Here is a 15,845-nt window from a genome sequence, read left to right on the forward strand (position 1 = left end):
CCTCTTGCCCCCCACATTCATGTCTTTATTGTTTGCACATATACTCCCTCCATCCCAGCGGCCCTGGAAGTCTTAACCAATTTCAACATCAACTCTAAATCCACAGTCTCATCTGAATATCATCTAACTCAGGTATGAGTGTGACTGGAAGTATGATTCCTCCTGAGGCGAAATTCCTCTCCAGCTGTGAACTTGTGAAGTCAGGCAACAAGTTATCTGTTCCCAAAATATGATGATGGGACAGGCATACGATAGACATTCTCATTCCAGAGCGGGGAAATTGGGAAGAAGAAAGGGGTCATGGTCTCAAGGAAGTCCGAAACCTAGCAGGGGAAATTCCACTAAACTTTAAGAATAATCCTCTTTGACTCAGTGCTCTGTCCTGTGGGCTCACTGGGATGACTGCCCTGCCATTTGGAACCGAGTGGGAGACTGTGCCTCTCCCTGGACCTGTGTCCGCTGGGCGCGTGGTATCAGTGGCAACCCTGACACCTTCGGAGCCTCCTTTGTAGTCATTCTTTCCTTTTTTTGAAGGATAAATGTGTTCGCAGCTGCATTCCTCTTTTGGCCTGCCCTGTGGAATCCAAGAAGTCCAGTGGCCTTCCTTCATTTCATCCCTTCTCTGTCTTCTTCAGTACAAGCTGGCAATGTTGCTGCTGCTATAACCCTATTTCTAATCTAGAAAAATTACACAGTTGTAAAAATATAAACTCAGAAGTTGTTTGAAAATAGGTTTATGGTCAGTGTGAATACAGTGACATAATTATATATTCAGTGTGAATACAGTGACATAATTATATAAATATATATATGAGAGCAAATTTATATTCTCAATTTAGATTGAGCTTAATGGGAAAATATTGGTGGAGACCACTGTACTAAACTTCTGGTTATGTTTTTCAGTATAGACTATGGTCGAAGAAAAAGAAATGCTTTTAGGATTCAGGTAGAAAAAGGTGAGTCTTTTAGTGTTAGAGCTGCATTATTAATAAAGTCATAGAAAGAATTGTTTTAGCTCATGGCATTTTTCTTTTCGTTTCAGTATTTAGCATAATTAGTAGTGAGAAGGAACTTAAGGATCTACCAGAATTAGAAGATGAACATCTGGCTAAAAGAGCAAGACATGGTGAAGAGGATAATGAGTAAGGATTATAGAATGGAGACATTTTTCCTAAAACATGAACCTGATCACGTTACATTTCTACTTGTAAAACTTCAGTGGCTCTTCATTGCCAGTGAGGCCCAGCATGATACTTACCTGTCCAGACTTTTACCTCAGACCACTGAATGCTCACTGTTCCCCAGAGAGGTCAGCTTCTTTCTTTGTGCCTTTGTGTGGGTGGTTTTCTGTAGCTGGAGTGTTCATTACCCCTTTTGGAACTTTCATTCAGCTTTCAAGAGTTAGCTTTCTTTTTTGGGGTGGGGGGGTTATAACATCTTTATTGGAGTATAATTGCTTTACAATGGTGTGTTAGTTTCTGCAGGAGTCAGCTTTCAAAAGGCTATGTTATTGCTTTTTCACGCCTTTTTGGACTCCTCCTTTCTCAGCATTTCCTTAACTCCTAGTTATAGATATTTAGTGTAGCATGTCTATCATATTATATTGAGAGTATTTGTTTACGTGTTTGTGTTACTAACAGAACTGTCTCATTAGCTCTCTTTTTCTCTGCCCTAATACAATGCCACGTACATAAAAAGGTACCAATTAATTTTGTGTTTAAGAAGTAATATTGTTGGGGCTTCCCTGGTGGTGCAGTGGTTGGGGGTCCGCCTGCCGATGCAGGGGACATGGGTTCGTGCCCCAGTCCAGGAGGATCCCACGTGCCGCGGAGTGGCTGGGCCCATGAGCCATGGCCGCTGGGCCTGTGCATCCGGAGCCTGTTGCTCCGCAACGGGAGAGGCCATGAAGGTGAGAGGCCTGCATACTGCAAAAAAAAAAAAAAAAAAAAAAGCAGTGATATTGTTGAGTTTTTTATGACTGTGTTGCAGTAAAATCGACATACAGTAAGCTGTACTTTTTTTTTTAAGTTCCTTTACTCTTTTTTTAAAATTTTATTTATTTATTTTTTGCTGCGCTGGGTCTTGGTTGCTGTGCGTGGGCTTTCTCTAGTTGCGGCGAGCAGGGCTACTCTTCATTGTGGTGCGCAGGCTTCTCATTGCGGTGGCTTCTCTTGTTGCGGAGCACGGGCTGTAGGCACGTGGGCTTCAGTAGTTGTGGCACACGGGCTTAGTTGCTCTGAGGCATGTGGGATCTTCCCAGACCAGGCCTCGAACCTGTGTCCCCTGCATTGGCAGGCAGATTCTAAACCACTGCGCCACCAGGGAAGTCCTAAGCTGTACATTTTTAAAATGTACAATTTGTTGGGTTTTGACATGTGTATATACTCATTAAACCATCACCATAAGCAAGTTACTGAACATATCCAACCTCACAGGGGTTTTTTTGCCCACTTGCAATTTGTTTCTCCTTGCATCCCTGTTCCGAGACAGCCGTTGATTTGCTTTCTGTCACTGTATGTTTACATTTTCTAGAATTTTATATAAATGGAATCATAGAGTATGTACTTTAAAAATTTGGATTCTTTCAGGATAATGATTTTGAGGCTTATCAACGTTGTGTGTATCAATATTTCATTGCTTTTTATTGCTCTGTATGTATGTATATGCCACTATTTTTTTACCCATCTACCTGCTGTTGGACAGTTGGGTTGTTTCTACTTTTTGGTTATTACAGATAAAGCTACTGTGATAACTTATGTCCAGGAATTTGTGTGGAAAGTGTTTTCATTTCCCTTCGTAAATACCTGAGAGTGCAATAGCTGAGTCACCTGGTAACTGCATATTTAACTTTATAAGAAACTGCCAGACTGTTTCCAAAGTGTTTGTGCCATTTTACATTTATATCAGCAGTATGTGAGAGTTCCACTAGTTCCACATATTACCAACATTTGGTATGGTCAGTTTTTAACTTTAGATAGTCTGTAAGTATAATGTTAGCTGTAGGTTTTTTAAATAGGTACCCTTTATCAGATTGAGAAAATTTCCTAATATTCCTAGTTTGCTCAGAGTTTTTATCATGAATGGGTATAACATTTGTCTAATGCTTTTTATGCAGGTATTGAAAGATTTTATTATTGGCTTTCTCCCCTTATTAATTTGGTGAATTACATTGATTTTTGAGCGTTAAGCCAGTCTTGCCTTCTTGGGATAAACCCTACTTGGTTCTAATATAGTATTCTTTTTATATATTTAATTTTTTTTTAAATAAATTTATTTATTTACTTTTTGGCTGCATTGGGTCTTCATTGCTGTGCGTGGGCTTTCTCTAGTTGCGGCAGGCAGGGCCTACCCTTCGTCGTGGTGTGCGTGCTTCTCTTTGCGGTGGCTTCTCTTACTGCAGAGCATGGGCTCTAGGCGCGGGCTTCAGTAGTTGTGGCACACGGGCTCAGTAGTTGTGGCGCAGAGGCTTAGTTGCTCCACGGCATGTGGGATCTTCCCAGACCAGGGATCAAACCTGGGCCCCCTGCATTGGGAGCGCGAAGTCTTGTCCACTGTGCCACCAGGGAAGTCCCGATTTTTGCCAGTTTTATGGGCAAAAAAATTGATTGTATTATTTTTATTTGTAATTTTTTGAAAACTAGTGAGGTTAAGTTTTTTGATTGTTTCATGTTTCCTTTGTGAATTTCTCGTTTATGGGTTTTATCTCTCATCTGAGAGCTATTTGAATTTTCCTTATTAGTTGTCAGAGCTCTTTGTATAAAATAGCACCTCTTTTTCTATGTATTACAAATGCTTGTCACAGTTTGCCATTTGCCTTTTATTTTTGTTTATGGCATCTTTTAATTAGAGGAGTTTTGCATCTTTACCTAGTCAAGTCTTTCTACCTATTTCTTTATGGTTTGTTTATGCTGATGTACTTAGAAAGACCTCTGTCACAAGAGTGTATAGAATAATTACCTATACATTTTTCTTGTGTCTTTATGGTATTTCATTTAACTCTTTATAATTAATTTTGTTAACTTATAATTAATTTTATTTGTAGGGCATGAATTGTAGAGCAAAACATTTTTTTTCCAAGTATTTGAATAATCCACCTTTTTTAACTTGATTAGAAATGCCCCAGATTATACTAATTGAATTTAATGAATAACGAAAGAATTCATGTCTTAATTATAAAGGTGGGCGTAGAATTTATATAAATCTTTTTACTTAGGAAAGGTCCATTTCTTGTTTATTTTCTAAAGAAACTATATTAAATGGTAACAGAGTCCTATAGTTACTTTAAGCTATTAGATATCAGCTGTCAGTTATAATGAACTGAGATTGTAACTTCAGTTTGTAGTTACTAGGATTTATAGTTGTTTTTGGCCGTATTATATGAAAAACTCTTTGTACCTTCATTTCTCATGAATGGACTTGGAGAAGTTGCATTTGGTTACATGGCTTGGTCCTGTTGAATTTGTTACTCAAACTGCTTTATCATGGCTTGCTGGAATATTTCTTCTGCTGGCATCTCACGTTCCTAAATGAGACCCTTGGATCTGATGGGAATTTGTATGTCACTTTGCTAGAATAAAGATAACCACAATTTATTAAGCGTTTACTATGTGCTAAGGACTTTGCAAGCTTTCATTTAATCCTCTGTTAAGCCAGTGAGATAGACATTATTTATTATCTCCATTTTATAGATAAGGAAGCTGAGGCTCAGAGAGGTTAAGTAGAAGCTAGTAACTTCTAGAAGCTAGAAGCTAGTAAAGCTGGATTTTGAATCCAGATTTCTCTGATTCCAAAGCCTGGACTCTCACTACCATAGTATTTTGCCTCAGTATATTTTCTTGTTTTGGGAAGTAATTTTTTTGGGATGTGGGAGAAAAGCCTTTACAATGTTTCTTTTCTTCTTTTTACTGAGGTATAATGAAAGCTATTCTGATGATGATTCAAATATGGAAGATTACCCAGATCCACAGGTAAGTCAGATATTTAATGGACCAACTTTGATTTTTTAAAAATCATTATGAATCCTTCTTAGAAAAGATCAATAAGGAATAGAATAAGAGACTTTGAACATCTTCATCAGTAAATAATTGAATATTTCTGTGTACAGCCTTGATGAACCCTTGGATTGGCCATCCTTCCAGTATTTGTGTGTATAGCCTATTATATAGTGGAAAGAAGGGAAGAGGATGGCCAGAAATATGGGCAGACAAGAAAAGAACGGGCAATTAATAGTAAAAATGGAGAAAAGAATACCTTTTCTGCCAAAGAGCTGGCATTGACAATAAATAGGCTTGGATTAAAGGGAAGTATGGGAATAATATGTGAAATTATTTATAATTTTCTTTTTTTTTTCCATTGATAATTAAGCTTTTGAATTTATTAACTAAGTCATGATGATACTGTTATATTTGATCCAGTTTTGAATTGATATTTGATCCAACTCATTTTCATTATATTTCATTCTATTATATTTTTTAAAAACAACCATTCTTATTTGGTTTTATTTAACTGCTAATTATGAATTTGTACATTAACTTGGAGTGGAGGGGGTACATCTTTTTGAATAGTAAATGTTTGTGAATTATCCTATTGTAAACACCTGTATTTTCTGACTGCAGTTGTTTTGAGAAGAGGTGTTGAGAGGAAAAAGTAGAAAGCTTCTTAATATAGGTAATCAAACTTTCATGAGTACCTATTGAGTAATTTATGCTAAAATCATGTTTCTACAGTCAGCAAATCAGATGAACAGTTCCCTGCTCTTCTTATACCGGAAAGGAAATCCTGATTCTGTTTCAAGTACTCCTGACATGGAGCGAAGAGAAACCACGATTTCAACACCACGGATAACTTCCAAAACAGGCTCCATTCGTTTGAAGACCCCTGCCAGAGGTTCTGAAGGAGGATGGTTTATTGACAAAACCCCGGGTGGGAAGAAAGACAGTTTTTTCTCAGACCTATCAGATGAGAAGAGTAATGATAAGAAGCCGATCTCTGAGATAGAGGTATTTTTATAGTGGAATTTTAGCCCCACGTAGTTGGAGCACATTATACCCTTTTCATTGAACGTAATATCAGGCAGATTCTTGTGTTTTGTAAAAGACTTAGGAACTTTGAGATACATGTAGAAGTTGATCACTTCCCACTACCGTCATCATTTTCATCCTAGTCCAAGCCTCTACTCTTTCTTTCCTTAACTATTGAAATAACCTTCCAACTGGAGTCTGCTTCCATTCTTGTTCCCCTAGTTTATTCTTCACACAGAGATAACTTTTTACAAGTTAAGTCCGATCATTGTCATTCTTTTATTAAAAACTCTCCAGTGGCTTCATTCATTCTACGGTCAGAGATCTTGCAGTTGCCAGGAAAGCCCTATATGATTTGGCTGCCCTGCTGCCCTCCTCCCCCACCTCCCAGCGTTGCTTCAGCCACAGCTGGGCTGTTTCTAGAATATACCAACCAGGGGACTTCCCTGGTGGCACAGTGGTTAAGAATCCGCCTGCCAATGCAGGGGACACGGGTTCGAGCCCTGCTCCGGGAAGATCCCACATGCCACGGAGCAGCTAAGCCCGTGTGCCACAACTACTGAACTTGTGCTCTAGAGCCCACAAGCCACAACTACTGAAGCCCGTGTGCCTAGAGCCTGTGCTCTGCAGCAAGAGAAGCCCACAACAAAGAGTAGCCCCGGCTTGCCACAGCTAGAGAAAGCCCGCGCACGGCGACAGAGACCCAACGCAGCCATAAATAAATAAATAAATTTATTTATTTTTAAAAAAGAAAGAATATACCAAACCTTCTCTCACTTGGGGCATTCATACTTGTACTTTCTGTTTAGAACATCTTTCCTGAGATTCCTGTGGCTCACTCCATCATTTCTTCACATCTCTTTTCACATGTAATCTTCGGAGAAGGGCCTTCCCTGACATGTAAACTAGCACATCATTGGATACTTTGTTTCCTAACCCTGCTTTATTTCTTTTTTTTTAAAGTACTTAAAAAATTACTTATTAATCCCTTGAGGGATTAATGACATAAATGGGTACACTATGAAAATGGACAAAATAAGTAGACACTTTTTTTTTATCTTTTTAAATTGAAATATACCATATATAAAGAAAAGTAAAGCTTGATGGATTATCACAAAGCTAGCATAATTGGACATAATTCTTTTTTTTTAAATTAATTTATTTATTTTGGCTGCACCGGGTCTTAGTTACAGTATGTGGGATCTTTAGTTGTGGCATGCGGACTTCTTAGTTGCGGCATGCAGACTCTTAGTTGTGGCACGTGTGTGGGATCTAGTTCCCTGACCAGGGATTGAACCCGGGCTCCCTGCACTGGAGCGTGGAGTCTTACCCACTGGACCACCAGGGAAGTCCCCTGGACATCATTCCTACCTGATTCTTTTAATGCATGGCAAAGAGGGGGTTTAAGGTAATCTGTCTCCCGGTAGAGTGGCTGTCTGTGCTCTGGGGCTTGCTGTCCAGTGTGGGAGATATTAGCTACATGTGGCTGTTGAGCCTTTGAAATGCAGTTAGTGCAAATGAGGAACTGAGTTTTTAATTTAAATTTAAAAACTAATAGTTCAGTTATTAGAAAACTTCTAAGTATACTTAGAATAACTTCCACTTTTTCAGCTGTAAATTTTATAAAATCTAAATACAAATCTAAATACAAAGTATTTCCCATGAAAATTTAGTGTCTGACTTGAGATGTGCAGTAAGCATGAAGTATCCATTGGACTTTGACGACTTACTACAATGTTTTACAAAAACAATGTAAAACATCTCAATAATTTTTATACTGACTATATGTTGAAATAATAATGTTTTGAATATATTTGGTTAAATAAAATAGATTATTAATTTCCCCCCAAAATTATTTTCCCTTGTTTCTTTTTTCCTTTTTTAAATGTGGCTACTAGAATATTTAAAATTACATATGTGGTTGGTATTATATTTCTGTCGGATGCTGCTGCTCTAAGTGGTTTTCAAGCACCAAGCCCTTTGATTTGGCAAAACCTCTCCCCTCCCCTTTTGAATTATTAGTGGGCCTTTTCCAAATCTATTTACTTTAGTCATTTGTCTCTAAAGAACATTATTATCGTTGGCAAGGTCAAGGGAAAAACTTGACCCTTATGTTGAATTATACTGTTTTACGGCTGTCAGAGCAGCTCTGTCATCATATTTAATTTAGTGATTGATCAGACATCAAATGAACACCAACTGTGTAAAAGGCTCAGTGAGAAATAAAAGATGAACGTTAGTGTCTTAACTCCAACTCCAGAAGCACACAATTCAGTGACGGAGACATAGACAGGTGAGTCACTCAAATACAAGGCCGACTGTGGTAGGCTGTACTACAGTTGCAAATTTAGTGTTCTGAGTGTGAAGAAGAGATTAATTCTAATTAGAAGAATCAGGAAAGGAGGTTTTCAAATGTTAGGATATAAAATGAGAATTAAGGCTATGGAAAAGGACATCCCCAGCAGAGATCAGCCTTAAGCAAATAGGTTGGGAATAGCTAACAGGTGAAAGTGCTAGGGCAGGAATGATTTTTTTAATAATGCCCATCTTTTAAAAAAACATATTGGCATTATAATTCCAAGCATGGCACATTTAAATTTCCTTCTCCCCCCCCACCCCACCCCCAGAATTCAAAAGATTCTTCTCTTCTGGAGAGTAATAAAAAAAGAAAAGGCAGGCTAAACAGCAAAAGAGGCAAAAGGAAGAAAGAAGATCTTCAGGAAGTAGATGGAGAAATAGAGGCTGTCCTGCTAAAGAAAGGTGAGACGCCAGTCTTGTGGGTGGTGGCAGCTGTGTTTGCTCTGAGAGAGGCATCATGATTCCAAGCTATTTTGCATGGGGGACCTTCTGTGTGCAGAGACATTTACTAGAATTGTTTACTTAAAGATTATTCAATATAGTTCTGATTTGCTACTGAATCACTAATCCTTTCACCTCCTTTTTTGTTTACCAGCTAAAGCCAGGGGGCTAGAATTGCAGATCTCCAAGGTGAAGTTTGAAGATGTTGGAGGCAATGATACGACATTAAAAGTTAGTTCAAATTCAGAATTTCTACCTTAGATAGATATGGCCAATCAGTTATTCAAACAAAGCCTTTCTCTTTTTATCTAATAGGAACTGAGTATAGAAAAGAAAGCCAGGAAGGTGAGAAGGGCAAGCCTGGCTGTACTCTTCAGGGTAGTGAGGGATAAAAGAAACATGTCTTCAACTTTTTTCACCATTTTAATTATAGTGTACATAAGATACATGCTTTATAAGGAGTATTACTTTAACAGTTGTAAAAGTTACTATTTTTTGGTGTTTGTTTCAGTTACAATCTAGTTACTATTCATTGTATTTGCAAGGTAGATATTATTACAGCTTAGGAAATGGAAGCTCAGAGAGGGTATTGCTAAAGTCACAGGACAGGTACTAGAGCTGGGATTCTCAGGTGTAAGCCTAACGCCTGTTCTCTGTCTACTGTACTTTGCTGCTCCAAAGAATAGGTCCTTTCATTACACATTGATCCTTTCTCTTTGGGGCTGTGAAGATCATCGTTCCTATTTATTCCCTAACAGGAGGTCTGCAAGATGCTCATACACATGCGTCACCCAGAGGTGTACCACCACCTGGGCGTCATACCCCCACGCGGAGTTCTTCTCCATGGACCACCGGGCTGTGGGAAGACGTTGCTTGCACATGCAATTGCTGGGGTGAGGTTTGCTGACACTTGTTTGCTTTTGTAATTTTTGTTGTTACTCGTTTTTATTTTTTCTCTTTGGTCACCTTGAACCACACTTGGCATATTCTCAGGAGGACTGATCCTTTCTTCATTTTTTTACCTCTTTTCATGCTGCTATGTGTGAGATGCTGTTTTAATGTATCCAGTTATTTATATGGCAGGGGTTGGGTGGGAAGCAAAATAATACAGCTGTAAACAACTCTTTTTTTAACCACACAGTTTACATTTTAGTCACTTCTCTTTCTCTTTAAGCCAGTGGTTCTCAAGAGCAGTAAAATAAGAAAACTGAAGATTGTATTGTCCATAGAACTAAATATTCAGAATTTCCATTCAGAGTCATGTTTTTATCCTTTTTAGTGTTAAAATATCTTTTCTAAAATGGTGATACTAGGTACTCACTTGGCAAAATAAAAAGCAATCTTAATTTTAGTCCCATCAGATTTCTTGGAAACTGTGTTGGATGGTAAAATGCAAAATGTCCAAGTAACTTCAGTTTGAAGAATAGCATACTATGCCAATCATTAACAGATAGTGCTCTATGAAAGCAAATTATTTTTATAGGAGAACTTGATTGATTTACCTCATTTATTCATTTATTGAATAAATCTTTTGTGTGACTGCTGCATGCCAGACATTGAAATATAGTGATAAGTAAAACAAACTCGGTTGTTATCTTTAAGGAGTTTTTCAATCAAATGAGAGACAGACATTAAACAGTCTTTCACACAAATAAATGTTGCTCATGATTACAATTACAGTGAGTGAGTGGGAGACACAGGTGTAGAATGCTATGTGGTATGTTGTTGGTATGTTGTCTTAAGCCAAGTTAAGAGTTAGGATCAAAGAGAATATCATTGAGGAAGTGAAATTTCAAGATAGCCAGAAGAATAGTAGGGTTTAGGCAGGGTTGCTGCCATCTGTATTGGTGGGACGGTGGTAGTTTCTCTTCCTTTACTTTAAGAACCTGCCTCCTCTGACTAGTAACTGGCTGTTTCTGTGGGTTCAGGGAGGGAGAAACGCCGGTGGGGTGTGTGGGAGACCACTGTGTCACACCCCCCTGCTATTTCCTTTCCAGCAGATAAATAACAGATGAAGTTGTTTTGGCTCAGCTCTAAGTGGGGGCAAACATATTTCTTAAGATTCAAGACCCTTTATTCAGAAGAGATAATAACAGTTTTATAGTGATATCTACAGAGTAAAAACAAGTAGAAGGTATCCAGTCATAAAGAAGATGTGGCACATATATACAATGGAATATTACTCAGCCATAAAAAGAAACGAAATTGAGCTATTTGTAATGAGGTGGATAGACCTAGAGTCTGTCATACAGAGTGAAGTAAGTCAGAAAGAGAAAGACAAATACCGTATGCTAACACATATATATGGAATTTAAGAAAAAAAAAGTGTCATGAAGAACCTAGGGGTAAGACAGGAATAAAGACACAGACATACTAGAGAATGGACTTGAGGATATGGGGAGGAGGAAGGGTAAGCTGTGACAAAGCGAGAGAGAGGCATGGACATATATACACTACCAAACGTAGCTAGTGGGAAGCAGCCTCATAGCACAGGGAGATCATCTCGGTGCTTTGTGACCGCCTGGAGGGGTGGAATAGGGAGGGAGACGCAAGAGGGAAGAGATATGGGAACATATGTATATGTATAACTGATTCGCTTTGTTATAAAGCAGAAACTAACGCACCATTGTAAAAAAAAAAGAATAAACCATTTCTCTATCATCAAAAAAAAAAAGGTATCCAGTCAAAGTGTTTGGATTAAATTTTAGATTTTTAGGTAATGTTTTTCATTGGACCAACACAAGATGAGGTTCCTCAGAAAATTGGTCATTTATAAAATGTAATTTTGAGAGAGGGACTGAGTGAGGAAAAAGTAGGGAAGTGAAAATTTGACAATTTGGTCATTCTTTTATATATTTGTGCATAGGAACTTGACCTTCCAATATTGAAAGTAGCTGCTACAGAGATTGTATCTGGAGTATCTGGAGAATCGGAACAGAAGCTGAGAGAGCTATTTGAACAAGCTGTGGTGAGTCAGCTAATGGCTCTAATTTTAGGTGTTCAAATATAAGGCTACGTGGAAGATCCTATTTTCTCTAACGCTGGTATTTGTTAACCTGTTCACTGGCCATTCTTTTCTAAACATGGTAGTTTGTTACTCATGGTGGCTAAATGTTTAAAGTAGATTAACTAACATAGACTGTTGGATAAAATAATCTGTTTAATCTGAAAATAACGTAATTGGTGAGAAGTTCTGGGCTGTCATACCCAATAGCGATATGCTGAAAGGAGATTTTCTTTGTGATACTTTTTTCACTTTTACTTTCCTTAACGTAGGTTTGACCGAACAACCTGTAAGCAGTGTGAACATTTTTAACATTTAAGGATTATCACATTATAAAAGCACCCATGGACATGCCAGGATAAACTCTTCTCTATTTGTATAATTGAAGCTGTGAAAAGAAAATTCTGTTACCAGAGAAATTACAGATTGGATATTATTCTGATTATAATTCATGTTATCAAAATTTGGATGCTTAAGAACTTATGAGGAAGATGACATTTGTATCTCATGAAAGTTTTATCTTCAGTGTAGTGTTATGGTTAAATGTACTCTCAAGTCAGAAACATGGGTTCAGTTCCTTATGCCACCACATACTAATTGTGTAATCTTGGGCAAGAGATTTAACCACTCTAACCCTTAGTTTCCTTACTAGTAAACTGTTAATAATACTACTTAAATCTCATGAGGTTGTTGATTGTATTAAATGAGAGGGTTCATATAAAATCTTTAATGTAGTGTTTAGCACACAGCAAAAGCCAAAAACATTAGCTATGACGTGCTCACTTGAGCAGTCACTAGTCATCACTGGTTGAAAACTAAAAAATAGCAAAAAGTTTAAATTTATGTTGACATCATTTGCACCCCAATTATATAGGGCCTGGTGAACATGGCCAATGCATCTGAAATGCAAAGCTGATGGGAAATTAGAAGAGAAAGTGTATTTTATCAGTACTTGAAAATGTTTTTTTAAATGGCAAGAATGTAGCAAAATTCGTTACCTAGTCCAAGCTAGTATTGTTTGCTGCCGTAGGCCAGTAAATGGGGAGACAAGTTGTTGGAGCAAGGAATAGAGACTTTATTTGGAAAGCCAGCCAACGAAAAAGAAGGCTTCTTTTATTCTAAAATGGGGAAGAGGTAAAGTCCTGGTTCTGGTCAGACCCCAGAAGGGATGTGTTGATTTTTTCCTTCCTGCAGTTATTCACACAGGTGAGCCTGGTCAGGATGTTTCCTGTGACTTAAACATAGACTGTCATTGGAAAAGCTGTGGATGCACAAGGAAGGTGCAGAGGAAGGGTGGGAAGGGTACTGTGCAGAGCAAATCTAAATTCTTTCAGGTGTTACCTGTTTTCCAAAATGAGCTTGATTTGATTGTTAATTGGCACACAGCTGGAAGACAAGTAATAAATTTCGTGTTTATGGTAAACACAATGATGAATGAGGATAAAAGAGACAAAGGGCAAAATTAGTTTGTTAGTTGTGTGTTTATATCTCTCTCGAACCAGTACTGAGCTGGTACTATGCCTAACAGCAGATGCTCAGTAAATGTATGGTCTAGCTCCCCTCTTTCCTGGACCCCCTGTTTCCTGATGAAAGTCAGTACAATAAGGTATGTGTGAATCAGAGAACAAAAAGGTAAAATCAGATCAAATCATTCTTTGTTGAAAACTACATGCTTGCTTTAGGCTAAATTCTGATGACCATCATTTATTCTTTTTTCCTTTTTTTCTCATTCAGTTTTCCAGAACATTGACAAATACTATTGCCCTTGCTTTCTGAGACCTTTGCTGTCTGTAACTTTACTCTTTTGTAACTGGGTAATGTGTCGAGCAGTCAGAGGTTCTCCTTTGCAAACATTATCATGAAGAGGATTGGAAAGAGAGGCAGCTAGTGGCAGGCCAAATTTCTTTCCCTTTAAAATGCAGTGGTTCACACACTTTTTAGATATCTTAGCCAGGCTGGCAGTCTGACTCTTAGCATAATCAGTGTCGCTCCTAACTAAATAACTAAGGATGAGCTGTGCTTTAGATTGTAAATCTACATCTTTTTATTTAAATTTCTCATTTTAACTGATTCTTAATCTGTTTGTTTTTTATTGTGGTAAAATATATTTAACATAAAACGTGCCATTTTAAACATTTTTACAGTTTGGTGGCATTAAGCACACTCATATTGTTATGTGACCATCACCCCTATCCATCTCCAGAACTTTCCATCTTCCCAAGCTGAAACTCTGTACCCAGTAATCACTAACTTTTCATTTTCCCCTGCCCCTAGCCCCTGGCAACTGCTGTGCTACTTTCCGCCTCTGTGAATTTGACTATTCCAGGTAGTTGTTGCTTATATTGTATCTTAACTTAACTCTCTCTGAACTTTATCTAGTTTATGTTTAAAAAAAGACTGAAGGTGATCGTTGTCCACATTGAATGTATTGGAACTTTAGCCTCCTTTCTTACTCAATGTAGTCTTCAAACTAAGCCTCTGGTATTTTCAGTTGGGGATGATGAAAACAACGTAAACGTATTTAATGCCACTAAAGCATACACTTAAAATGGTTAAGATGGTACCACAATAAAAAAAATAAAAGCAAAGCCTCTGGTGCTTCCTAAATTCCTCTTATAGCAGATTCTAGGGAAAAGCTTGGATGTTTTTATGTTGGTAGGAACATTCATGAAACGTTTGTAGTGAACTTAGTTTTTCTAGTTTAAAATTTATAAACTTACTATTTTTAAATTTCAGAACATAGCAAATGTGCCTAATTTACGAAAGAATTTCAGTAGTTTTATCATCACAGAACATGGATTGATAAGAAGACTATAAATGTGTTATCCTATATGTAGTCTCTTACTGTTCTCTTTTAATCCTTTCAGTTCTCCTAAGTCAGATAAAAATCAGAAGTAAATCACTGTGAACTGCCTTCTTTAGGGTTATTCTTTTGGTGAATGATCCTTGAACTTTAAGATTGAAAAAATGTATATACTTAACTATGCTGCAGTACAGGGAATACATTTATGATTGTATTTTTGTGATATTCTTATTTCTAGTCAAATGCACCATGTATCCTTTTTATTGATGAAATTGATGCTATTACCCCCAAAAGAGAAGTTGCTTCAAAAGATATGGAACGAAGAATTGTAGCCCAGCTCCTAACCTGCATGGACGGTCAGTTTGAAATAATGAATTCATTTTAAGAAAATGAATTTTCTTTTTTTAGTGTAAGATGTGAAGATATGAAACATTCAAGTAGCATAAAAGAGTAAAAGCAGAAATCTTTTCTTTTCATAAAAGATTGCATCGTTAATTTTTGGAGTATATCTTACAGTTATTTTTAATGCATTTACACACACTGTATAAATACAGTAACATTGTTTTGCTTTTTACAATACTCTGATTGCACCATACACACTATTCTATAACCTGCTCTTTGTATCTTAATATTTCTTGGAAATGTTGCCACTTTAATGCATTTGTATCTACCTCTTTTTAATTGCTGCTTGGTATCCTTTAGGATAAATTTATCACATTGTACTTAAATATTTCCATTTTGATGGATATTCAAGTTGTTTTGGTTTTTGCTTTACAACAAGTTGTAGGGAATATCCTTAAATGGTCCTTTTTGATACACATGTATTTTTCTAAGACGAAGCAATGGTTAAAGAGTGTACATTTAAAATTTTTATAGGAAATGGCAAATTGCCTTCCAAAAAGACTGCCATTTACATCTTTACCGGCGCTATATGAGAATCACTCTTTCTCCAGATCCTTCACAACATTGAATTGTTTTAATTTTTGCCAGTCTGAAGGATGAAAATTGGTATCTTTGTTGTAATTTGCATTTCCCTGATTACCATTGATGTAGAGCATCTTTCCATACTTTTTTGGCTGTTCATATTATTTACAAAGTCCCTTTTCTCATCCTTTTCCCATTGTTCTATTGAATTTTTAAAAAAATTTGAGTGAATATTATATTTCAATATACTATGGAAACAAATCTTTTGTTAAATATACTGCAGTTACTTCCTATC

At 37.2% G+C, this 15,845-nt stretch overlaps 1 protein-coding gene across 6 annotated transcripts in view; it reads left to right on the forward strand.

Moving 5' to 3' along the window:
* The window catches only part of NVL (nuclear VCP like), a 106,794-nt gene that overhangs the window by 4,688 nt on the left and 86,261 nt on the right, over positions 1-15,845 (forward strand). For 4 of the 6 annotated variants that reach the window (XR_010941449.1, XR_010941450.1, XM_067729640.1 and 1 more), the window contains exons 3-11: positions 904-956; positions 1,043-1,142; positions 4,910-4,967; positions 5,727-5,999; positions 8,648-8,780; positions 8,974-9,050; positions 9,578-9,712; positions 11,686-11,787; positions 14,865-14,982. Coding sequence is in view for 4 of the 6 variants with exons in the window: in XM_067729640.1 (XP_067585741.1) it covers positions 904-956; positions 1,043-1,142; positions 4,910-4,967; positions 5,727-5,999; positions 8,648-8,780; positions 8,974-9,050; positions 9,578-9,712; positions 11,686-11,787; positions 14,865-14,982 (1,049 nt within the window). In the remaining 2 variants the exon portion in view is untranslated. The other 2 variants (XM_067729643.1, XM_067729642.1) reach the window with 2 other exon arrangements.

This window comes from Pseudorca crassidens, chromosome 2 (genome assembly GCF_039906515.1).
Source record: "Pseudorca crassidens isolate mPseCra1 chromosome 2, mPseCra1.hap1, whole genome shotgun sequence".
Taxonomy (NCBI): Eukaryota; Metazoa; Chordata; class Mammalia; order Artiodactyla; family Delphinidae; genus Pseudorca; species Pseudorca crassidens.